This window comes from Mangifera indica, chromosome 5 (assembly GCF_011075055.1).
Source record: "Mangifera indica cultivar Alphonso chromosome 5, CATAS_Mindica_2.1, whole genome shotgun sequence".
Classification (NCBI taxonomy): Eukaryota; Viridiplantae; Streptophyta; class Magnoliopsida; order Sapindales; family Anacardiaceae; genus Mangifera; species Mangifera indica.
Window position 1 is genome coordinate 20710177 of NC_058141.1, and position 26014 is coordinate 20736190.

Here is a 26014-nt window from a genome sequence, read left to right on the forward strand (position 1 = left end):
GAGTACGATACGAGCCGGTTAGGGTTAACCATAAGCGCCGGTCACCAGAGCCTTCTTTTTCATTATCCTCATTGGACGATAGCTCTTTGAGCAGAGAAGATGATGGATCAATCCAAACCGTTAAAATTAAAAAGGGTTTATCTAGAGCATAGTTTTGTGATGTATTTTTTACGTGGGAGAAAACGGCCCAGCCCCTGCTGTATTTGCTGGGGCTTAATAGAAACTCAAGTTATATGAAATTTAATAAAATAATAATTTGGATATAGGACTCCTATATTTATTATATTGTATAATTCATATATTGAATGATGTTACGTATAAGGTGGTTTTCCACTAAATGGGAAAATAATAAATATAATGATAGATAATTGAATATGAACACATTTAAACAAGGTAGGCTAAAAATCTTAAGAGTATTAACTTTGGAGGACGCATTCATTGTCTTGTAAGAAAATTTGTCTATACAAGAAAGCTCTCCCCCTTTACCACAAGAGATATATTTTTTCTATCTTTCAAAAAACTTATATACATCACTTCATTTGTTTTGTATTCTGTTAAAAAGAGCATCATCTTTCTTCCTATTTTTTCTTGCTAATTATTAAAATTTATAACAAATGATACCAATTATAGCTGAACTATAAGATATATATCATTTTTAACTTTATAATAATAATAACTGTAATTTAGATTTATTTAGAATAAAATACCGTCAAATCCTCACTCAGAAAAACTACACATGTTGTGCACACAATATTTGTAATTTATAAGCATTACAAGGGGGAATTAATTAGAGAAAAATTTTGATCCAAATCAATCTGAATCTAAAATCACATTAAGCTCAAATCGAATCTAAAATACTCAATTTTAATTTGAGTTCAAGTTTTTTCAAACTAATGTACAATATCTTCAAAATGTTGTTAACAATATAAACCATATCATTAGAGGTATAAACCATGATAGTAACAGATTAACAATGTCATTAAATAAACAAACGGACAGATCAAACTGAAGTTCTAAACCAAGATAAATTTGTTTGAACCAAGTTATAGATTTAAACCGAACCAGCCAAACCAGATCTATCCCTAAAATTTTAGTAATTCTTGCAGTCTGTTTAGACTTAAAGGGGAAAGAAAAAAGTGCCCAGTATTACCACCAAAATGTACCATGCAACCTCCCCATTTGCAAAACGTTATTAATTCTTCCAAGATTGGAACAATAAAAAGCAGGAAGCATATGATATATTATAACCACAGCCGTTTTCATCAGAAAAAAGTAGCAATGAAGTGCAACAAGAAGGCGGAATGAAATAAATTACAAAGTTGAGTATCTAAATCTAACTTTTCGCCGCACTGTCATATCTGGTCTTGCTCTCGCTAATTCAATATAAATAAGAATTTGGTTCAAGACAAGCTATCCATTTTCAGAGATCAACCTCAAGCAATAATGACAAATACAGTAGAAAAGAAGTATTCGTCCCAAAAGCAGAAATGTTGCCATGAGCAAAAATGTGGCAACTCACCTACTGCATCCAATGAGTCCACATTCTATCTTTTGCATCAAGACATTGGATGTCGCCTCCTGCATCTTTCAAGGTCATCAGTCAACAAGGGAACAAAGGCAAAAGTGATTAACTATACATACAAAATCAAAGGCTAGAATTCTCCCTACATGATGTAGTTTGCTTCCTACACATTTTTTTCATTACTTAATATGTAGTGTAATACATGTATAGAATTTGAGTTGGATGTCACGCAATAAACATAATTCTGAGAGTTACTTTCAATAGGCATATCATATTACCTCTTGGGTCGGCTTCGGTCTTCTTCATAATCCATCACTCCACCAGGTTCAGAGTAGATCTCCTCGTGCCCTCGGAAGTCAACGTCCGCCTGCTTACAGTGTGTAACTTCTGCCACAATGTAAGTAAGACACATCGACCAACATATCTTGGTATTTGAATGGTTCTAAGCCCAAACTTATGTATAAATTTGTAAAAAAATTAAGATAACTCCCTACCACCTCCCCTCCCAGAAACATGCATGCCCAAATCCACCAGTAGAGAATAAAGTAAAGCAGGTAAATTTGAAACAATTGTAATTGCTCCCTCCAACACTCAATTTCTGTAATGAGTTTTTCTCACCCTTTTGTTTTAGAATGACCCCATTTTGTCAGAAAATCTACAATTATAGGAAATTGGGTGCCCGAGACGGAGTGCTTAGTCAAATCAAAAAATTAAAAGAAAACTTCATAAATTAGACATTTTAAGCTATGCCTAGCCAACTTATATGCTTCATTTGTCCAATCTTTCTAATTTAAAACTGGATTCGACAGACCTTGTGCGAAAGCGACTTCTTCACTTCTTCCATCCTATCCTCAATATCCTTCTGGTGCTTCTTGTCTGACTCATTCATAGTATCTGCCCATTTTATCTTCTCTTGAATTGATACAAGCAGATTATCCGAGGTTGTCAACCTGGGTTTTCAGTTATACAAATAAGTTAGATATGAAAACCTGTCAGATTTTCACAAAGATGTTTACGCAATTGACCAGCCGATTTTACATCTTCAATATTAAATAAACAAAAATTCGCACTTGCCTATCCTTTGCCAAAGAATAAAAAAACATCATTCATGAAAGGAGAAGACGAAAGCTATGTAGTATGAGATTATTGCATCTTCTGAAAAGCTTATGCCTCAAGTTCATACATGGACCAGGAAGATTTGTAATTTAGTGCACAGCATTACGTTTTTTAGGTGCCACTAATAGTATTTCTTTAACACACAGTGGTCCTACCAAAAAATAAACTAATTTGATTAGTAGTTGACTTAGAAACAATACCAGTTAGATAGTGTTTGTATCATACTCCCAAGTTGTCCAGGCCTCAGATCCCTCCCAGCAGCAAATTGTACCTGCATTTTACAATCAGCATTACAGCAGTCGGCTTCTACACAAGATAATAAAGGAGTTACTGCCTATTTATAAGGAGCCTCATACCTCAAAACATCTTCGCAACTGATCCAGCTTTCCTCTAACTATGCCCTAATATTAGGAAAGAAACACAGGTCAAAGCAAAGACCACCAAAAGGTGGCATTTGAAATTTCAGACACCATTTGAACATTTTTTAACTATAAAATGACTATTCTTCCATGTGTAAAATATTGAAATCAAATCCTTCAAGAACAGAGCATTGCCTGCTATTTTCTAGTTAAAAAGGGTGTTTTAAGCCATAATAAAAAAAATTGGTCACTAAATGGGGCGAAACTCTGAACCAAGCATGATACTTACAGCATACATGCACTCATTGATAAGAAAATCTTCAAGTTCACGTACATTTGAAACATCTAGCTCCTGCATTAGTTGATCATAGGGTAGGACCTGAAAAAGGCCTAGTAATTAAAATCTACGAAAAACAAACATATATCAGGGAAAGAGACACTGAATATAACCCACAGGATAAATGGTCACTCAGATGATCCCAAATAAAACATAAAAATTTGAAAAATAAAAATGCTCAATTATTGTTATTTTGATAGAACCTTATTGGAAATATTGTGATTCTACTTGTACATTAAGGTTAAGTCTGATCAGTCTAATATATTGATTAACATACGCATACACATAAAGATTAAAATAATAGCAGTAGACCGCAATCAAACAGTGGCCAATTGTCACTATATAAAATATCCATTTTGATGACAACTGTAGAGAAAAATGCTTTATTATAACCCACCTGTCTCGAACTTATTTTAAGTTTTCCTTCAGAAAGTTGAAGGAAACAGGTGAACATACAAATTAAACAGATAAATTAGCAAGTTCAACACATTAATAAAGATACTTCAATAAACAGTTACCTTATTTGTCTCAGCCAGTGTAAGCACAGTAAGCTGCTTCAACTTGAGGACTTGATCAGGAAGCAATTGTGGAAGATGACCAGCATTACCTGTAAATTGGGTATATTCAATAAACAAAACTACAAATCCAATTCACCAGAAAAACAATAATAGCAGCTAGTTGGCCCTGTTTAAACTCCAGTACAGATCAAAGAAGCACCTTGAAAGCCAACAATCATTACAGAAAGCACATTATTCATTCTTTTGCAACTTCCTATTAGCAAAGTTTGATATCACTTACTTGATCATAGTATCCTTGAAATATTTACCCACACATATCTTCTTTTCTAAGATATAAAAAAGAGCAACAAAAAGCAATAATAACAACCCACCAAGCAATTAAGTCATTCTTTACCAAACCCCAAACACTGTTTTCATCTAAATCAAAAATGAGTTATAAGCACATCCAAGTCCCTGAAGCACTTCAATCAAAGCCTGAGACTCATACGCACTGTCTATTTAGACATAGATACCACACATATGGGAAACTTTTAAACAATGTTGACACGCCTCAACTAGAGTTAAACACTCTGCCAAGAACTCAAATAAAAAATTGCCAATACATACAACAAAAAACAACTAATTAAAGTTGAAAATTCAGAGTTATCAATAGAAATTTTAGAACACATTCCAATTTGCCAGAATTAAGATACATAAATGAGACAAGAAAATGGTTGCTTCATAAGTCATGTCTAGCTTTCATCAATCAAAACAGATGAGACCCATTCCTAGATATAATAAAACTAATTTTATTCCCTTATAATTGCAAGGATGACCCATCACCTTGGCTTCACACAATTTCACAAAAATATGTATCCAACCCTAGATGTTTCCAAGAATTACTCCCATAAAACAAAAAATCAATTATACTAACATCCCATTAGCCATAAACTGATTCAAATCGGGTGCTAATCAAATAATCCTCCGGTAAGAATCAAGCAGATCATAATTGCAACAATAATATATCATAACACAAATGCATCAAATATAAAAATTAAAAAAAAAATAAATTAACGGCAAATAAAGAGGAAAATGAATTCCAAAAACAAAACTCAGTACACTTACTCTTGTAATCAGTCCATGTGCCATGCGCAAATAAGCGAAGTAAATCCAGGTATGCAGAGTTTTCAGTTCCTTCAAGCTGCACAAATTCTTTAGTCAAGACCATAAAACACACTACAACAAAATAAAATTTACAATTGTCAAACCCAAAAAAATTACAACTGATTGATTGAATTAAAGAAGACTTAGGTCAGACCTCGGCAACACTGGGAACAGCCAGAATCTCGGAGAAGGCAAAGAGCCAAGGCTGCGAAGTGGCTTCGATGATGACGGGGCCGAGAGCCGAGCCCTTCTGATTCGAAGCTTGTTTAACGAAGTGATAAATTAGCTCGGCTTGTCTTTGTTCGATGTCCATCTTGTTTACCCACACAAACAAGCAATCTTCAAAGAAATCAAAAGGAGTAATTTAGTTCATAAAAAGAAAGCTAGGGTTTGGAGATTGGATAGTGAAGTAAATGGCTCTTAGGGTTTCCAGAATTTATGAAGGCCCTTCAAATAGAGCAGCAGAAGAAGAATTGTAAGTTTTTGCTTTTCCGTGAGACAGATTTACACAGAAACCGAAGTTCCGTATCGACTGATTTGGCGATTCGATGAGCGTTATGTATTTTAGCCATAAATATTTTAAATTTTGCGATATATAATTAGAATTTTGTATATTTTGAAAATTAATATTTAGAAATTGTCAAAAAGGCCTCAATGGTTTATTTCTTGTAATACTTTCTATTCTCAATCTTTAAAAATTATATTTTCTCTCCTTCCATGAGATTTTATTATTAAAATTTATCATAATAGCATCGAACAGACAAAAATGTCCTTGTATCGTTTAATGCTATGCCTCCAAAACTTCCCTAAGTACATTTTCATCATATATTTATATTAATTTAAGAGTTGATAATGATTATAAAAAGATTTAAAACACTCCTTCATTTATGACAACTAATTTAATTTCAGTCAATTTTAAAATAGTCATCGACGATAGATATAATCGTGCCTATATGAAAAATCATATCTATCAATACTATTAAATTAAGGAAAAAATAACTGATATTTGATATTTCAAGATAATTGGAAGGTATTATGCTTAATGGAAGTAATTGATATTTAATAGTAGGTATTTGGGGGTCATTGTAGATGTTATATTTGATGAGGGTAAAGTTGAAATTTTATATGATTAAGGGTAAATTGATATTTAACATGAATTAGGCAAGTTGATATTTATGCTCTAAGGTTGTTTAAATTTTTTTGTTTTTATTATAGATCTTTCCTTCAATTTCTGGTTAGAGGTTCTGTCCCAAACTCTCACAATGAGCACCCTTTCTTAACTCCAACTCACTGACATGCAATAAGAGTTTTGTAAAGACTTTATCGTTTGAGGGATTTGTCCCCTTGAAGTATTTAAAATATTAAATTGTCTTCATATATTGATTTATTCCAAAATTTTGTTTTATCAAGTTGTTTTTCATTGAAATCTAATTTTAAATCTAAACATATGTGTCTTATATTAAACCAAATTTGATACAATTTATCATATTTATAAGTTATGTTATGTTAAAACCCATCAAAAGACAAGTGTTACAAATTATGTCGACTTACTTTAATGAATAATTCTAAAGACATCTTAAATTGTCTGTCGGGTCTTTGGCAGATTGATCGACAATACACATTATATATTATTGTTAATTTTTTAAATATTTTATATTTTTCACTAGCCATGTTAGGCGATCCTACGGGCTTACTGGAAAGCTCCTAACACTAGGGATGACAATTTGGACCTGATTTTAGGGGTTTCGACCCTCCCCGACCCTAAAAGAGAGGAGATTCCCCGATAAAAACTGGAAAAAGGGTAAGGATGGGGACGAAAAAAATCTCCGTAATTGGGGACGGGTCGGGGAAGGGGATACATGTGTCCCCGCCCCGCCCCTCCCCTCCCCTCCCCTCCCCTCCCCTCCCCTCCCCATCCCCTAAACCTAATATATTAATATAATAATTTCTAAACTATTAAGTTTTAAAAATTTTTACATTATGATTTATTAAAACTAAAACTTTAATTTTACTAATTTTTTAATTATCAATTATTAGCTTTTACTAATTTCTAAACTATTAATCTAATATATTAAAAAAAAAACCCTAGAATCTCATTATCATAAAATGCAAATGCACCAAATTAATTTTATTTCAACTTCAAAACTTAGTTAGTCAATCCACCAGGTTTTACACATAAAAAATAATAAATTATAAACTTGATAAAATCAATTGAAATGAATGAAAAGTGTTAAATTTAATGTTATTATAAAATTACCCTAAATCACATACATGAAGAGCTACTAATGAAGAGATTGATTATTGCATATTGTTAGATTTTATGAAAACTTTATATTTGAACTAAAATAACAAAGAATATTTTGTAGCTCTTATAGCAAGTGATATTTTGGGAAAATATGATTTATTTTATTTATTGAAATATATAAAAGAATTAAAATTTATATTTATGGGTATGGGGAGAGGATTTTTCCTGACGGAAACGGAGCGGAGATGGGGAGGGGATTTTTCCCCAAAGGGACGGGACGGGGATGGGGAGGGGATTTTTCCCCGCAGGGACGAGGAGAGGATTTTCCTTCATGGAGAGGGGACAGAGATTATTTTTTATCCTCGTAACGGGGACGGGGACGGAGACGGAGATTGATATCCCCTCCCCGCCCCACCCCATTGCCATCCCTACCTAACACTATTCTATAGCTTGTGGGTCCTATCACATCTTGCGAGATAGCTAGTCACGCCAACGCTGGCCAAGATTTTTTAAGCAAGCCCCATTGAAATCTTTTAAATCATCAATTTTTATTCAGCGTCACCCAAAGTTTGTTAAAATTTTAAATAAATATCTATTAAATATTAAAAATTAATTAAAATTAATAAAATCAGCTAGTTTTAAAAATAAAATAATTATTTAACTAATAACATATTAAAAATAATAAAACTTTTTTTATTTATTTTAAGTTTATAAAATTAACAATTCTTTTCTAAATTAAATATAACATTTTACATTTTTTTCTTTCTAGCCTTACATTTCTCTTTCTAGTGATATTCTCCACTGACGAGGTTGCCAGAGAGAGAAATTGAATCCTGGAGGAAAATATAAGATTTCAAAATTTTACCTTAAAAAAAATTATTAATTTTTAAAAAAAAAAAAATAGTTAAAGTTTTATTATTATTACTGATTAAATGATATATTATTTTTAAAATTAATTAATCTAAATTACTTATCAATAAAAATTTAAATTTTTAATATTTAATAAATATTAGTTTAGAATTTTTATAAACCTTCAGTGGAATAAATCTTTCGGCCATTTATTTCTCGATGTATTCAAAAATTTTCGCTTAATTAGGTAGGTTCTTTTTTTTTTAATTAGAAAGTGATTGATGAAAAGCTAGAATTGAAATGATTAATCAAACTGTTCAAAATTTAGGAATAAAAACAACCTTACCACTATTTAAAATGTTGGGATAAGGACTATTTCTCACCTAATTTTTATCCCATTATCAAATCTATACTCACGGTAAATTAAAAACTTTTTTTCTCATCCATAGGTAAACTTCTGTTAATTTTTTTTTGTTAAAGGGAGGGGTAAAATAGTTATTTTACTATTTAAATTAAAAAGTTATAAAGTTTATTACTTTTCACTTTTCTTAGGTTTTAAAAACTAATATTTCACTTTTACTTAAAGTTTTTAAACTTTAAAAAGTAACATTTCACCTCCAAACCTAGGGTTTCCATGTTTTTCAAAACACAACTACCTCTCATAACTTTCAAAAATAACAGTTTCATCCCTATTCTTCAACTTCATCTTCCGACGTCATTATCGATCTCCTCCTTCTCCTGGTGTGACGACGATGGTGCGATGAATAGATCTTTATCTCCTCGTCGCATGATGAGACAAAGAGACAGATATCGCTTTGTCGCTCCACCCAAATGAAGGACAACGCCTAGTCGTCCTTCGTCTATTCTTCCAGATCTGGACGATGCTTTGTCGTCCAGATTTGGGTGACAAAGGGTCATCCTTCATCGTCTTTTATAGTCGGAGATGAGAGATTGGTGGAATGCGTCGGCTGTTAGTAATGGCCGAAAAAGCAAGCAAACCCTAGGGGTGAAATCTAAACTTTTTAAACTTTGAGAATGGGTTGAGGTGTTAGTTTTTAAAACCTGGAGGGGGAAAAGTGAAATTTTAAAGTTTTGAGGTTTATAATTAAAATGACGATTTTACCCTTGTCTCTATCTGAAAATTTGGACGATAATTTGATAATAGGTGGGAAAAAGGGTTTTTATTTTATCATGGGTATAGGTTTGAGAATAGGGTAAAAAAAGGTGGGAAATAGTCGTTTTCCCCTTAAAATGTTTGATTATACGTTATAACCCATTGAGGGTGGGTTAAAATCTCAAAGACCCTATAATGGTTAAAATAGTAATTATTCAATAGAAAATCGTTAAAATTTATTTATTTATGAAAATAAACATATAAAAAAACGCTATAACGATGGATGTACAAATCTATCACCGACGAGCGAAGCCGCTTTGTTCTCTGTCACTCCGCCGCAAAAGAAATGGCAGAAGCAGAAGAGACGATGATGGAATTGGCAGCCGTACAAGCTGTATATGGAGAAGATTGCGTGATTCTTAATTCATATCCGCCTCATCTTCACCTTCATATCAAGCCTCGAACAGCTAATGTATCTTCTCAGCAGGTTCGTCTCTCTAATATTATGTTTCGCATTTGGTAGCTGAAATCGTCGACGATAAATAAAATACGAGGAATCTAGATATTTTTTTTATGCTTTATTTATTTATTTTTTTTTTGCTTTCGTTTCGAATTAAGTTTCCTTAGATTTTATCACCGATTGAGCTTCAAGATGTAAGTTGTTATGTTATTTTTGCATGATATTTTACTGTTTTTTCCTTTAGTTTGTGGAAGCAGTTATCGGCATACGAGCAGGCCCCAAGGTACTCATATTTCTTCACGTCGTTACACTTGTGTCCGTGTATCATTGGATTATTGAATCAGATAATAAAATGTGTATGATAACCTAGGTCAATTATAATCATATTTTTAGATAATTTATCCATTAGTTTTTACTGTTTGCCAAACAATCACAATTGGATTTATGATTATTCACAATCCAATAATCATAATTTTTACCAAACATACAAGATTTATTATCCCATAATCAATTATTCAATTAATCTTAATCAAATAATCATAAGCTGTGCTAAACGGACACTTAATCAACTTGAATGAAATAAGTTGATAGGTGTTTCAGCCGATGTTATTGTGGTCAAATAAAATTTTCATGTAGAACTCATGCAGTTAAGATGAGTTTTACTTTGTTGCCAAGGGACTGGATCAGTTATCAAGCACTTGTTTACTGTAAATATTTATTTCTGAATTATAGTTGTTATAAATTAGCTGGTTCCTGTTACAATTTTATCAGTTTTATGTTAATTTTTTTAATATTTTCCATGGTAGTATCCCGACGAAGCACCTTCTATTGATCTGATAGAATCCAAAGGTCTTGACCAACAAAGGCAGAAAGACTTGATAAGCAGTATACAAGACAAAGGATGTGAACTCTCCTCCGATTTGATGCTTGTTGCACTCTGTGAGGTAATTGCTGCTCTACTTATTGGGCGGTGAGTAGTTTGATGTTGTTTACCCTTGAATGTGGAAACTGAATTGGAAAGCAGAGAGAGAGTATAGACACAACATGGGATATTTTGTGTAGTTTTTTTAAGTGATTGTTATGTTGATGATTACAATTCTAACAGCTTTTCTATTTATAAGGTTTGGTGATACATCGTACATGGAGTTTTATATATTTATAACCATTCATTGTGATATTTCTCTAGGAATCGGTGGAGAAGCTTTCATCAATGAATCACCCTGATGGAAACTGTCCATTGTGTTTGTATCCTTTGGTCCCCAAAGATGAGAATGATGAAGTCTTGCCATTTATGAAGTTGATGTCTTGTTTCCATTGCTTTCATGGGTAGAGTTGCCATCTTTCAATTAGTTTATTTGATAGCAAGCAACATTTTTCGCTTCTAAATTTCATGTTTTATTGCAGTGAGTGCATTGTTCACTGGTGGAATTGGCTCCAAAAGGAGAAAGAAGACAATGCATCATGTGGAGACACCTTGCACCCTATAAGAGTCATGAGAAATGAAAGAGGTATTTTTGGAGCACAATTGACTGCATGAGTTAGCTTTCCATCTAATGTTAAGTAGAATGTACAGCAATGCTTGTAATTGGTTACCAATTCCATCTTCGCTTTTCTTGTTCATAAAAACTTCTGTTCCATTAAAAAATTAGGGTGGCTTTGTTTTTAGCTTTTGCATTTTGTCTTTGCATTCCCATGCTACTAGACATGGGTGTACACGCACATAAATTTCTTGCATTATATTTTCTTGATTAAAATATTCTTTTTTTCTTGAGGGGTAGATGACCTTGTTTATCTCAATTTTCTGTCATGGCAATACATCTTGTACATTAGTGGCATTTTTGTACATTTCTGCAGCATTGGAAGAAAACATAGGAAACTGTCCAGTTTGCCGTAAAGTTTTTCATGCCAAAGATCTTGAACATGTGCTTAATTTGGTTGGTAGTCAATCCTCACAACTGGTATGACTTCTGACTCATCAGTATCATAATTTTTATTATCGCATAGTAGTTTATGCTGTGCACTGAGCAGTACCAATGCTGTTCTTCATGATAAAACCGAGGTGGTAACAGTCTGTCTAACTAACATAGGAGAAAAAACAGCCTGGTAAATTATGATTTACTGATGTCATAAAGACAAGCTATTAGACCTTTTTCTTTTTCACCTGCAATGGGAAATGATGGGCAGACTTTGGAGGATAATGGTGTAACATGTTCTGGCTTGTGAGGTTACCTCTAGAACTTTTCCCATTTTGTTAAACCAAAAAACAGAATGGGCTTCAAAACTTGCAATGTGATCTGTGTCTTTGTAATCTAAGATGGGTAAGATTTTCGTGAGGCTGAAGCCCCCTTAGAAATATTGTAGTAGTTTACAGGACAATTCGTTATGGTGGAATGGCAAGAAGTGCTTTTGTGCAGCTTTTAAGATTTTGCAGTCCCTCTGATGGCCTGAATTTTTTCATGACAGGAAAAAATAAAATTAATAATTCATATGAGCATAGAACCAAATAGAGTGTTCAGAGCTGACTTTGAATGGGTTTTGTGAGAATGCTTTGTTCAGCTAAATAAAATGTTGGCAGAACATGATATAATAGGCTTTGCCTTCTGGATAGGTGGATCAGTATTTTGATGCATTGACTGTAGGCAGAGCCAAGTGATATATTTGTATGTATGCATTGGTTTGGCCCTATCTGTGTTGGCCTTGTGAATGTATAATTTTACACTTCTATGCTCTTGATTCTCTAGACTAGGAATTTCTAACTTCAAATTTGTAAGCATGTTCAGTGTTTCATTGAAGTTGGTTTTATTATGTATGAAGCTAGTTGGTTGATTACTATATCTGTTGGATTTCAGAGAATTTCTGATGTTTCTGAAGTTGATGACAATGACAAGCTCCTTCAGTCTGATTCTGAGAACATGAGAAAACAGAAATTCGAGGCCATACAAAAATTGCAGCAAGAAAGAAATGGTCTAATTGAACCTAAAAAAGAACTAGTTGTTTTGCCTGGTATGTTTCTTTCACAACCAGCCCCATCGTACACTGCAACAACAACCAAAGAAACCACTGAGCAAGAACTAAGAGAGCCACCACTGCAAGAACCAGCAGAACTGCCTGCCCCTTTGGAAAGAAACCGTACGGGTGCCTCAAATAGGCCTGGTACTAGTAGGCAATGGAATTCAGGCATGAGGAAACCAAGAGCAAGTAATCCTAGAAAGCAGGTAAGACAGTGGGTTAGAAAAGATAATAGTACTACAGATTAATCATTTTACATTTTGATTTTAGTATTTTGGATATCAAATTATTAAAAATGAAAAAAACAATACAGAAAAATTATTTCAAACAGAACCAGAGAGAAAGAAAAAATAGGAAAGCAAATGTTTATGGCGTATTCTCAGCTTGAACTTGAAGTTATGAATACCAAAGTTTGAAACGCAAACAAAAGATTGAAGAGGAGAATGAGATGAACTAGGATGAATTGTCTATGTTAGGTGGAAGGGGCTATTCTTTATGTGAACTTGTACGTTATTTTAAACTTTAAGCTTAATGTAGAGTTGTAACAGTATCATTTATGAGTTTTACTTTGTTTTTCCTTGTTTCCAGGTCCAATCTTTAAATACGTAAACTTGGTGGCATTAACAAAATTATTAGAAAACTAAAAGCGCATTAACATTATTTGTATACAGCATCGAGGATTTGAAGTAGAAGTCGGCAAGTGATTTGATTTTTGTACGTAATATATGAGGCCATTTTTGGCAGTTGGCTTGGAAGCCTGCCCAAGTAGTCCTAGTAGTCGACGTATGCGTATACGCAAGACCAAATTTTTGAGTTTTATCCATATAAGTTTTAACTTGCCTAAAATAGAAACTACGACACAACTAGCAGCCCAAATCAATACAAGTTCAAACATAATCTTCTTGTACTCTACCATCGCGTACATTATTAAATACTTCCAACTCAAATAACCCCATAAGTGAAATTAGGGTTGAATTTTATTTGAATTATTTGTGCTCGAATAAAATAAATTGAGTCAAAGATTGAGATTTATAATGTTTTTATAAAACAAATTGAATTTAAATTTATTTTAATATTCAAGCCATTTGTGGAATTAGGTTTGGATTCAATTTAAATTGCTTGAGCTCAGATCGAAAAAATTGAGTTTAAATTAAGAATTGAACTCATTTTTATAAAATTAATCAAGTTTGAATTTAAATTCAAGTCAATTTAGATAAAATTCAAAATTAAATTATTTTTAGTTGAGTTTAAACTTCAATTTAATATTTTGGAATTAACTCTTTGGTTTTATATATATTCATTCTAGATTAAATCGAACCATATGTGAAATGCTCCCATCAAATCTTACAGATTTCAAGTGAACAAACCTAATTGTTTAAGATTTTGAATTATACAAACATCTCTATTGTCTCATGATGTAGTGACTTTTTTATCTTTATTAATTAGAATATGTAATCGTTTTCTAGTAACACAATTTCTTTAAAATATTACCATTTTCAGAAATTAGAGAACAAAATAATTATAATTATAACCAAAAATGTTGATAAATGAAAGTAATAAAGCTTCAACCCAACCGATCAACTTGTGAGTTGATTGACAAAACATGTTATGGATGAAAGTAATGCAAAAACCATGTGGCAGCGGTGATATTTTTAGAATTTAGCCTTGTATGGCAAATGTTGGAGACAACCCACAAAGGAAAACTTTTTTTTTTTTGAAGAGGAACTTTACTTGAGTCTAATTATCATTTTTGTGTTTAGTTAGAAATTACTTTTTTGACCTTACCATACTTGAAATGACCACATTAAGTAGGAGAAAATTCGAGTCTAATGATCTATCAATCAAAAGTTTGATTTTGATATATCTTTAATGAAGTGAATACAAATTAAGTTGAACTTATATACTTCTTAACTTGAGTTTGACTTGATATTTAAGTTTGAAGTTCAAAAGTTGAATTGAGTTTATGATTCCAATTTGTGATTTGAGTTAGCTACTTATTAACAAAACAATAGTGTTTACCAAATAATGAGTAAAATGATGTAATTTTGATAATTGTTTGAGATGACATAAATTGAGTTATGAGCCAAACTCGATCGAATCAAACATTTACTTGGCTTGTAAACTAGACCAAATCGAACTCTCTTTAATTTAAGTTCGGTTCAATTTAAAAAATGAGTCAACTATCTCAACTCAGGCTTGACCCAAATAAATTTTACCCAATTTGAATTGAACCAAACCAACTGTTAAAATCAACCCAACATTGTTTGGATCTAACCCTAATCTACAAAGATCAAGTTCCGAACCAATGCCTTCTTGCTTGGGTGCCCCCTCATTTTCCACTGAACCACAAAGAAAAACTTGATTAATCTCAAAGTTGTTGATTTCTAAATATAGCAAGAACAAAGTACCAGGAATATTGTACTATATTATAAAGTATGCGGCGATTAGGCCTCTTGGCTTTGACCTTCACATGATATGTTAATGGTGGTGATAAAAGAGATTTCGGAAAGTAGGGTTTTTGTTGGAGCCAAAGATGATCGCACATGATGCCTTCCGCCATTTGTAGTGGAATATTTGTGACGAAGATTGTAAAGTTGAACATTTGAAAGATCATTTGGTGGGATTGTAAGTTTTATAAATATGGTAACTCATGGGGTCCCTGTAATAAGATTTGAGCTCCCATTTTGCCATCATTGAAGCTCAAGCTGGAGATATTTGTTGATGATAAACGTGAGAAGAAGACTCATTTGAAGGCCACAACAAAGAGGAAGAGCAGAAGGCCCTGTTTTTCAATTAAGTTGTGTCAAATGGAATTTGCATGTGATTCATGCTTTTGTTACTAGCATCGATCTTGTATTTATATTTGTATGGCTTTGGCAGCCCTCTTAAGTCTTCTCATGAGAACAAATATCCTCTATATTTTCTAATATGAAAACATTTAGCCATTTCAAGCATCGAGATTGAATCATATTCATTTATGTTCCAAAATTTTAAATGACAAGAGCTTTTGTTAACATAAGATATTAATAAAGGAAAACTTCGTATCTTGTAAAGTTAGAAAGACTATTTTTCTAACTATCTTTTTACTTCATCGACGTATTTTTATCTTTAAACTTCAAAAACAAATATATTTAATTTTTATTTATGTTTAAAATTCTTAAGTGGTGAGAGTCTCTGTTGACATGAGATATTAACGAGAAAAAAACTTAATATCTTATAAAAGTAGATTGATTATTTTTTGAATGTTTTCTAATTTCGATGACACATTTTCATCTTCAAACTTGGAAAACAAACATGTTTTCTTTTCTATTAGCTAAGTTAGTTAATTTCTAAAGTAGATACATTGAAAAGACAAAAATACTATATATTATTTTCTGTGTTTACTAAATCATAATAAAAATAAAACTTTGCACTCAAAATTTTAGTAAATAATTTTTATACATAGTTTATATTAATTTTTTAATTAATAATTATAAAAGATATATATTTAAAAATTTAAAATAGTTATTGATAAATTGACTAGATTTGATTTTGGTTAAATCACACCTAAAATGGAATAATCTCACCATCACCAAGATGGTGTTATTCCAATAGAATCACAACATGATATCATACCAATTTCAATGGGATTCTAATAGAATCACATAAGGCAGTGGAAAATAGCAAAGGTCATGTCATGTGCAATTCCAACCGCAATTTCAGTTATAATTACCACATTACAAGATTAACTATGCTAAAATTTGCTTGGATGACGGTCATACACATAGCTTAAAAAATTAAACAAATTCTTACAGCGTAAGCTGGTCCACTTGCCCATTTTGTGTTTTAATGAACTCAACCGAGCCTACCCCTCCAGCGATGGACTGATTGTCGTTGTGTACTGTGGACAATCAGGGTCTTCGCCAAATAATTGACTCTCTTTATTTATTAAGTAATACTTTATTAGTAATACAAACAAATTGACTGGTCCAATAATTTTAAATTAAAAATTAAATTATTTAATTATAGGTATATTTTTTTTCAATTATTTATATTATTTTTTGCCTATATAGTATTAAATTATTGCTCTTACATGACCTACATGTACATCAACACCAATAATTACAACCCCTTTAAAAGATTCTTCATTGAGAAAAAAACAAATAAACAATAAAAGAAGTGGGTCTTCTTCTAAGATTCATCTAGACTTAATTTGAAACTTATTATACTGAAGAAAGACAGCCTTGAGCAGTGGCGGAGGGAGGGGATCAGCTGGACCCCTTTGAAAAATTTTTAATGTAACATATATAATAATATATCAATAAAACCTCTAAATTTTTATATCGATTTTTCATTAATTTTCTTGTATCTTATTATCAATGTTGGCAATTGGATGCTTCCCATCCTCTACCCTTTTCCTTATATATATATATATATATCTGAAGAGTGTCACTTTCTAGTGTGAAATCCTCCACTCTACAAACAAGTGCAATTTGCATGTATAATATAATTGGCAAATACACATTACACGCACCAAATATCTTCATCAAAACCAGGAAAGGCAGTGTGATAGACCTACACTCCTCCTCATTACAGCTGAAAGCAAAAAAGGTTTTGTACTTTCATTGCAACAATACACAAGGAATATTTTTATCCTAGGAAATAAATCTCATAATTAATTACGAGAGAAAGAGAAGGCATCACGTAAGGTGTCTGTCAAAACATTATTTTTCGATTGTCATTCTCCCCAACACTGTATCTAGATATGCAATTAAATTATTGAAAGGAGACAAGTTTGCTATGCTAAATGAGGAGGATATCGTAAATTTTTTCGACAAAATAGTTGGTTATTTTGGCAAATTGTGAAATGTGAATTAACATTAATTAATTAAGTATATTATTTAATAAATTCTTAAAATTTTTTTTTTAGGTCAATGTATTCCAAAAGCATAAGGTCTTCCGGCGACCTTTTGAATTTATTTGGTTCATGTAAATAAATTAATCTTATCAAAACTAACTAAACACACAAGAAACCATTTGACAAAGTACTTTGAACCAGGTTAATTCTTTGTCAAGCAATTGAGAAGTTTTTCATAAAAAGGGAAATTAATTTCTATTTGAAATTTTCAACTTGGAATGGTTTCAAATCGATTAGTGGGCATTAGTGTAGTTGATTGAATTGACTAAACATCAGATGGTTTCAAATTGGTTACGAAATATGAAAACACGTTACTCAAGTAAATGAAAAGTAGAATATTTATTTACCAAATGAAGGCAGCCATGGAAGGAAACTCAAAGAAAGGCAAGAAAACACATATACCAGGAAGGTTTATAGGTGGAAGATTTTCGAATGTGCACGAGGTACCACATGCATATTTGAAGCATGAGATTAACATGTAAAACTGTATTTCAATTTACAATATGTACTATATTTTTTTTTCATTTCTTCACGTAAACTCACAAGCAGGATTACATTATGATAAAGAGAATTTGTATTGGTACCTTGTTTGTCCCAACATGATTGATGGTTACCAACAAATTGATTGAACTCATAACTTACCACATACATGTACAAATTTTAAGTAATCAATCCAAGGGTGGATCCGATCCCAATTTGTTTGATTAAAATTCATAGCGCAATTTAAATAAATCGATCTCAAACTAGAGTTTTAACTCATTAAATTAGTTTATTTATCTATTCAATGATATTAAACATTTAATCAACAATATTAATAATCATTTTAATAATATTGTTCACATTACACCTCCTTAAACAAGCAAGAATTAGACATTATAAATTCAACTCAAACCAAATTCACCCTAAATTAATCAAGATTTTATAGTATTCTTACTATATTAAGTTTAATCAAATCACATCTCTTCGATAACATTTTTTCACCTTTTTTATTTTTTCCTATGGATAACTTTTTAGTAATACTATACACTTACTCAGGTAAGCTTACATTAGCTATTATGAAATTGATCTAAACTCAAACTTACCCTTAGCTCGTCATATCAAATCTACCCAAAATCATTCTATCTTTACAATATTATTACTATATTAATTAAGATCAAATCACATCTCTAATGCCACTTCAGGAAAGGAGAACCTAGATGACTGGACTTTGTTTATCAAGCTGAGACCTCGATAAAATAATACAGTATCTGAAAGTGAGATCTATTAATTTTTGGCTTGGGCAGAGTCAGTGATGGTATCCTGCTTGATTGAAAGTAAATAACGATTGGGTGTGACTTTTACCAGGCCCTACAGGTCACCAATTCCATATCTTCTCTTCAATTTCATGATCTTCTGAAATTTAAGGGACCCTATTATTTGGATTCTCCAGTTATAAACACTTCTCCCCAAGAGCAACAGTATTTTGTTCTTTCTTTACATTCTAAAGTACCTTTCTCCGTATACCCTTTTCTTTTTTCAACATAATATGATAATATCTTATTTTTTTGCTGGCTAGCTTTTTTCATCAACTACCTTTTATCATTCCACGCTTTCTTTGTCTTCTCATTGTATCTTTATTTTTTCTCTTCATTAAATTCTCACTCAGCTTTTTGCACTTATAAAAAGGCTCCTCGAAAGCCCTCTAAACGCACTTCACTAGCTAGCTTGTATCTGCCTCACCAATAACCAGCCTTCTCTACTTTCTTCAATATTCTCTAGCTCTCATTCTTTCCCTTTTCACTCCTTAAAAATATCACGTAAAGCCTTAAGGCCTCTAACTGTGCAGTCTTTTAGAGCCATGAAAGCCGTAGGGCCATGCACACCGCCATCTGTAACTGCCTCAACGCTAACCCCAACAAAACACACAACATTTCGCTGCTGCACCCTCACCCAACCCGTAAAAAAGTCTATAGAGAACCAATCCATGAACAATTTGGAGCGCTTGCTTGACCCAATTGAATACAAGTCAAATACCTGCTGTTTTACGCCTAGAGCCGTCAGACTGGGTAAGAGATGGCAGGAGTATCAAGGCATCCAAAACTGGGACGGTCTCCTTGATCCGTTAGATGATAATTTGCGTGGCGAAATTCTTCGATATGGTGAGTTCGTCGAAGCTGCTTATAAGTCATTCGATTTTGAGCCCTCATCGCCTACATATGCAAAATGCCGCTTCCCAAAAAACACTTTACTTGATCGTTCAGGTCTACCCCAAACTGGTTACCGCGTAACCAAACATTTACGTGCAACGTCAGGTGTCAATCTGCCACGTTGGGTGGAGATGGCGCCTACTTGGATGTCAATTCAGTCCAGCTGGATTGGTTATGTGGCAGTCTGCCAGGACAAAGAAGAGATTTCACGGCTAGGAAGGCGCGACGTTGTGATTGCTTTTCGAGGTACTGCCACGTGTCTCGAATGGCTAGAGAATCTACGTGCTACACTTACTCGCCTCCCTGGTGAAGATGGTTCTGGTGCCATGGTAGAAAGAGGGTTCCTCAGCTTGTACACTTCTGGGACTGCCATGGCACCAAGTTTACAAGAAATGGTTCGTGAAGAGATTAATCGTTTGCTCCAAATCTATCGCGACGAGCCTATTAGTTTAACCCTGACTGGCCACAGCCTTGGCGCTGCTCTGGCTACACTCGCTGCTTACGATATTAAAACCAACTTTAAAGGCGTGCCAATGGTGACTGTCATCTCCTTTGGGGGTCCAAGAGTAGGCAACAGGAGCTTCCGTCGACACCTGGAAAAACAAGGAACAAAAGTGCTACGTATTGTCAATTCAGATGATCTTATAACCAAAGTACCTGGTTTTGTTATTGATGAAGATGATGACATGTCAAAGAAAGGAGATGTCCAAATGGCTGGCTTACCTAGCTGGATACAAAAACGGGTTGAAGATACACAATGGGCTTATGCGGAGATTGGCAGAGAGCTGAGACTGAGTTCCAAGGACTCCCCCTACCTCAACAATGTAAATGTCGCCACATGTCACGAGCTGAAAACATACCTTCACTTGGTAAATGGATTTGTGAGCTCCACTTGTCCATTCAGAGCTACTGCTAGAAAGGTCCTCAGTAATCAACCAAGAGAAAAAGTTCAGATTTAGAGTATTAACCCAATAAAAATTCTAAAAAATTAAAAAGAAAACGCGATTTCAGGCTGTAAATGATGTGATTTAGTTTTTCCTTAGAAAGAAACTGAAACTGAAATCAAACTGAGGGTCAGAATTTGATACCTTGTTGCCTGTACTATTTTGGTGATAGCTGTTGAATGTAAAAAGGTCTGAAGCTAATGCCCCTATGACAAAGGCGATCGTCGTTTTATTTTATTCACTCAACTCAATAATAAAAGTGGCCTGTACACCTGTATTATTTTTCGGGTTTTTTGCCATTTTGTAGCACCGACCTTCTGGGATTGGACTTAACTGGCCTAGTCTATTGATAGATGCGGCTGTGTCCATTTTCGGCCTGCCCTAATTGCCAAACCAATCAACCGCCCTTCACACCCAATATTCTGAAAATACCAAAATGCCCTTCACTTAATAACTTTTGTTGCGAATTTCGAATCTTCTACAAGTGATTTAAAACATATTTTTGTACCGGGTGGACTGGAGCGCACAAGAGCAGGGCTAGGTTTGTATCCCAAACCCACCCCTATAATACGGTCGAACAATACATTTATTTTGGCTGATTTTTTTTTAATTTTTAATTATAATAGAAGAATGAATTATATAATATATAGATATTGTCCAATGTACCCTCAAGAAATTACGGTTATTAGGTCCTGAAACTGTAGTGTATCTCCAGCATACAAGCCTTTACCTCAAGATAGCTAGAAAGAAGATGACGTGAGTATAAATTAAATAGTGGTGTGAATATTTTCTGGCGAATAATTGTACTTGGTTGACAAACAGTGGCAGTTAGATAGCTAAAAACTTGTGGGCAACAAGTGAATGCATGCGACAAAACCTTATTCCATAACTCTTTGACAAAATCAACCCCACCCACCCATGAAAACAATCCCAGTGCAAGTGGCAGTCCGCCCACCAGCATATACGTGGCAATTTTGTAGTAACATATCTGACCCTAATTATTTAATGTATTATAAATAAATCACGAGTCCCACGAAAGGGCGAATTCAAATAATTAAAGTTTTAGTTTGTTGATTCAATTCAAATTTTGTTTGAATATTCTCCTGATAATATATCTGTAATCAACTCTTGTTTAATTGAATTCAATTTAAATTTAATATATTACATTTAAATCAAATTTGAACCAATCTATATTTAGACTTTGACTAAGCTCAAATCCTCAGCAATGGTCGGAAAGGCATTTATGATATAAGCAGTTCGGTGTACAATAAATGACTAATACAAACGCATCTCAGTCAAATTTCACAACAATCAAAATATAATGTGCAGCAAGTCAAGCCCTTTGAAATTATAAGTAGAACAAAATTATCATCAGATTTCTTGCGAAAACTTTGTTAACATTATCTAATAATTCATTGATACGTCGGCAGTCAAATTTTGTGGGATTGGGACATCATAATATTTAGGGGGGGTGCGGCGGTCGTAGGGGTGTGTTGGGGGTGGTTTGCAGAAATCGACTAGATTAGGTGAACTTAATTTTTGACTTGTGCAAGTTTTGGAGAAAGGACATTACTTAGAGTCTACAAACCTGGATTTTTGGACCATGAGTAAAACCCTGTAACCAAAAGCATCTATCGGCATGATGAACCGATGGGAGTGGCACTTTGATATAAATCATAAAAGAATTATACTTAAAAAATTGTCATTTCTAATCATTAACCTTATGATGATATTATATATCAACTGAACAAATTTGATTTTAAATTTAAACAAAATATTATATCTTCGATCTGAATTCAAACCGATCCTAAATTTAATTTGGTTTAGACGGGATAAAGTCTAAGTTTACAAAGAGAAAGTTATATTATAATATGTATATACAGACGGTGTTACAGAAAAACTTCACTATTTCAACCTCATTGTTGATGAAAATTAAATGAGAAGCCTTTCCAACCACGCATCCAACAGATTCGGGACACAAATTACGCTTATTCACAAAATTCGAATCTTGAATTCGCCATTAATTACAAATTGGGTGAACTTATTATTATTATTAATTTGTGTAAGCAAATTGCACCACGTATTATGACCCAGCATGTCTCATGCTTCTGACAACGACAGTAAGACAAAGCACATCTATCAAAGTTTATCTCTATTAGACGTCGTTTAAGAAAATGTAGGAATGTTAGTTGGGATAACCATACAACAGTTCACTTTTAGTCGCGAATCAAGAGATATTTTTTATTTTAGTTACGGGAAAGAGAGAATAAATTTACATCGACCTAAAATCCCGTGCTCCTGACGGTTGTAAAAATTTTGACATCAACCTATACAAAGCTCTAAAGATGAATAGAATAAATAGGAGTTATGGGAGCCTTACCTTGTCTGGTCCAGAGAGCAGGCGAATGAATAGCCAATACTATCTCCATCCACTCCAAGTCAAATTGCTTCCTACAAGAAAGCAACAAAAATTTGCGGCTTCAAAAATATCGACTAAATAATCTCTGAATTTTCACGATCACTACCAAACTTGGACAATGAAAGTTGGAGTTTTATGAGGTTAAAGTCAACAAGAAAATCTTATAGTTGACAACAGAACATGATTATAAGCAGCTCAGAAGAAAACGACATTAAAAATTATAGTTAATAATCAAGCCTCTATATGCTGTTCTACTTTTGGCTGGAGATAAAAGCAACACAGCATACTGTACCCTTGCAAGGAAACGTAGCTGGAAATCTAAAAGAAAAGTTCAAAGAAAATATTTCAATGTATTAATGTTGAACTGAAAATCTGTTCCTGTCGAGGTGGTGCATGCGCACCTGTAACCTAGCAAACAGTTAGTTTACAAGGTTGATATGCGAGGAAGTGTGTGTTCAATATCCTAAAAGATGAATCAATCGGCAATCACAATTATATGGTGATTTATAGAGGTTGCAACTCAAAGAGAAGGCCCCATAGGCTAGCCGCAATACTCAATCAAAGAGGGGTACAATTATTAAAAGAGGTAGGCTATTTAATTATTGGTATATGTACTGTAGCTGTCACAAGCTTCTTGTTTGTTTCCACGATGTAGACATTACCAGAAAGGCAAGGTTACAATTCCCACCAAATTATTCCAAGTGTTAATTACCACTGTTTTAAAAGGTAGACCTGGCAGGATTGTCAAATCGATTTGATTGAAAATTAAATATGGATTTGGTTTGTGTTTGTGTCAAATTAGATTGATTTAAATAAAATATATGAAACAAATGTTTAAACTTAATTTGATGCCAACATTATTTATTTAAAATTAAATACGAAGAGATTTGAATCGAAAACTAAGATGAAACAAAACACATAATACTATTTAAAAACATATATTTTTTAACATTATTCAATATATAAATTTAACAATATTTTTTTTAAATTTTAATAATATAATATTAGTATCATTGGTTTGTCTAATCAATTAAATTAATTGACTGACATCCTAGTCCTTTGACCGAGTATTAGATTCTAAAAACATTGTTTCTAAAACATGCTTACGGGGGGAATAAAAATTCTCAAATCAATTATTATAGTGTCATAAAAGATCGATTCAATCTTAAAGTAACAAACAGCAAAAAGTGAAAAAACTTACAAAGTAAAAATACTAGGTTATATATAAATTTTAGCTACGTGTGGTAGAATATAAAAGAGGTATGTGGATAAAAGAAAGAAATTTTGGGAGGACAGAAGTCAACTAAGATAAGGCTAGAGATCTAGAAATGGGGAAGACAAAGTCACACAGCATTTTACAGTACTCGTAAATGCACATTATATACAATACAAGGGCAAAAACAAAACACACACGCACAAATGGCTGGCAGGCATCAAGGCAACTTTTTAATTCATTTTAAGTCTACTCTACCCGTATGTATTGGTATTGGTCTTACTTGAAAGTTGAAACTGCTGCCATAGTTGTAGCCAGCGGCCCCGTCATAGCTGCATTCAGATTCCAGAACAAATGAAAACGAAAACAAAACAATTAATGAGCATAAAATATTATGATAATAAGGAAATAATGTTATACAATTTTACTATATAGATAAAGATGCCATGCAAGACACAATTTGCTAATATTTAAGCCACGAATAAAATTATATAAATTAAAATAATAACTTATAATTGAGTGATACAATTATTCGACTCTTTTTTCATTTTAAAGATATTCAATTAGATGAAATCATCTCAATTTATATAAATAAATTTATACAATTTATTTATATATGTAGTATTACTTTTACCGTACTTATATTTGAATTCTATAACAAATTTGTCATATATGGTGGAATTAGCAGCAAAGTTAAGTTTTCTCTCAAAAATAATAATTGTAATATATAAACACATTATTTTTTTTTGTATAAGTAATATAAAAGATATATTCATTATAAAAAAGGCATAAAAAATTAAAATAATATTTACTCTATTTGACGGAGTTTTTTATTGAATCAAGATAAATCATTTATTTTTTGTTTAATATTTATATAAATTTGATTGTGATTATTTACTTCTTCGATATCATATCCTAATTATATATTAAGTATTAAAAGCAATGCATCGGCAATATATGTTTATATGGTAATGACTGATGTTACTTTTCCTAAATATATATTTCAAATAGATCAATGTTATTAATAATCTGTTTTTAAATATCTAAATAATGTGTTGTTATATAATTATATATTATATTATTTTTAATTTATACGAGACTATATTTTTAATATTTAATTAAATATATAAAATTAAATATACATAATTTTATTATTTAAAATATTATATTACAAATCTTCAATTGTTTGAATGATAAAATAATTTAATAAATAATAATAATGATTAATTTGTGTACTTATAATATTCATCCTTAATTCCATCGTATAATGACAGTTTATACTAATAATCTAGTAATATAAGAAGATGGCTGTGGCAGTCAAATTCCAAGGCTAGGGTCTATTTTTTGCACGCCACTGCTATGTGTAACTAATTCAAACACATCTGTCGACGGCGAGCAACGGTGAACCTAACGTTTCTACAAACAAAGGCTTAAAAAAAAAGAGAACTTTCGAATAATTGTTTAGGGATTCTCAACAGATCTAATTGCATGCTAAACCTGTCATATATATATGTTCAGTCTTCTTACTACTATAAATTTATGTGCCGAAATTTAAAAAAAAAAAAAAAAAAAAAAAAACATAAGATCTATCCTTCCAGCCAGATCTACTCATATATATGGGCGAATTACCTAAGCATATATGCAAGAAAATTGAAGAGCAAGAATGAGAAGGCCAACAGGTTA

The 26014-nt window shown here is 32.5% G+C and overlaps 3 protein-coding genes and 1 long non-coding RNA gene across 13 annotated transcripts; 2 read left to right on the top strand and 2 right to left on the bottom strand.

Annotated features, from left to right (window-relative positions):
* Nucleotides 1-1239: 1239 nt before the first annotated feature.
* LOC123217793 (COP9 signalosome complex subunit 7-like) lies at nt 1240-5569 on the bottom strand. 6 transcript variants are annotated; one of them, XM_044638926.1, is made up of 9 exons: nt 5150-5569; nt 4957-5032; nt 3853-3941; nt 3287-3376; nt 2995-3039; nt 2839-2909; nt 2334-2472; nt 1801-1906; nt 1240-1584 (listed from the first exon to the last, which is right to left on the bottom strand). In XM_044638926.1, exons 1-8 carry the CDS (start codon nt 5306-5308, stop codon nt 1835-1837), a joined length of 741 nt encoding a protein of 246 aa, XP_044494861.1. In that variant the 5' UTR covers nt 5309-5569; the 3' UTR covers nt 1240-1584; nt 1801-1834. The 6 variants fall into 6 exon arrangements, with proteins under 6 accessions (XP_044494861.1, XP_044494857.1, XP_044494855.1 ...); XM_044638922.1 differs by having other exon boundaries at nt 1240-1578; nt 1801-1889; nt 5150-5568; XM_044638920.1 differs by having other exon boundaries at nt 1801-1889; nt 5150-5568.
* A 3904-nt stretch (nt 5570-9473) lies between these two features.
* LOC123217609 lies at nt 9474-13658 on the top strand. 5 transcript variants are annotated; one of them, XM_044638702.1, is made up of 8 exons: nt 9475-9690; nt 9908-9946; nt 10470-10607; nt 10850-10989; nt 11068-11171; nt 11518-11621; nt 12513-12878; nt 13344-13658. In XM_044638702.1, the coding sequence occupies exons 1-8, from the start codon at nt 9487-9489 to the stop codon at nt 13374-13376; spliced, it is 1128 nt and encodes a 375-aa protein (XP_044494637.1). In that variant the 5' UTR covers nt 9475-9486; the 3' UTR covers nt 13377-13658. The 5 variants fall into 5 exon arrangements, with proteins under 5 accessions (XP_044494636.1, XP_044494637.1, XP_044494638.1 ...); XM_044638703.1 differs by lacking the exon at nt 13344-13658 and adding an exon at nt 13261-13312; XM_044638699.1 differs by lacking the exon at nt 13344-13658 and adding an exon at nt 12986-13259.
* Nucleotides 13659-14698: 1040 nt separating this feature from the next.
* LOC123216304 lies at nt 14699-15701 on the bottom strand. The gene is made up of 2 exons (XR_006502215.1): nt 15095-15701; nt 14699-15011 (listed from the first exon to the last, which is right to left on the bottom strand). It is a non-coding gene; the product is annotated as an uncharacterized LOC123216304 (long non-coding RNA).
* Nucleotides 15702-19143: 3442 nt separating this feature from the next.
* On the top strand, nt 19144-20979 carry LOC123216206 (phospholipase A(1) DAD1, chloroplastic-like). Its single transcript, XM_044636604.1, has one exon. It carries the CDS (start codon nt 19407-19409, stop codon nt 20712-20714), a length of 1308 nt encoding a protein of 435 aa, XP_044492539.1. The 5' UTR covers nt 19144-19406; the 3' UTR covers nt 20715-20979.
* The last annotated feature ends 5035 nt before the right edge of the window (nt 20980-26014 follow it).

Bases quoted from the DNA above. Each gene is read 5' to 3' on its own strand.
- LOC123217793 (XM_044638920.1), bottom strand. From the start codon at position 5,308: ATGGACATCGAACAAAGACAAGCCGAGCTAATTTATCACTTCGTTAAA. The intron at 3,040-3,286 runs GTAAGTATCATG...TCCTAATATTAG, and splicing joins TCAATGAGTGCATGTATGCT to GGCATAGTTAGAGGAAAGCT. The intron at 2,473-2,838 runs GTATTGTTTCTA...CTGAAAACCCAG, and splicing joins ATACAAACACTATCTAACTG to GTTGACAACCTCGGATAATC.
- LOC123216206 (XM_044636604.1), top strand. From the start codon at position 19,407: ATGAAAGCCGTAGGGCCATGCACACCGCCATCTGTAACTGCCTCAACG.
- LOC123217609 (XM_044638699.1), top strand. From the start codon at position 9,487: ATGTACAAATCTATCACCGACGAGCGAAGCCGCTTTGTTCTCTGTCAC. The intron at 10,990-11,067 runs GTAGAGTTGCCA...GTTTTATTGCAG, and splicing joins TGTTTCCATTGCTTTCATGG to TGAGTGCATTGTTCACTGGT. The intron at 12,879-12,985 runs GTAAGACAGTGG...AAAACAATACAG, and splicing joins CAAGTAATCCTAGAAAGCAG to AAAAATTATTTCAAACAGAA.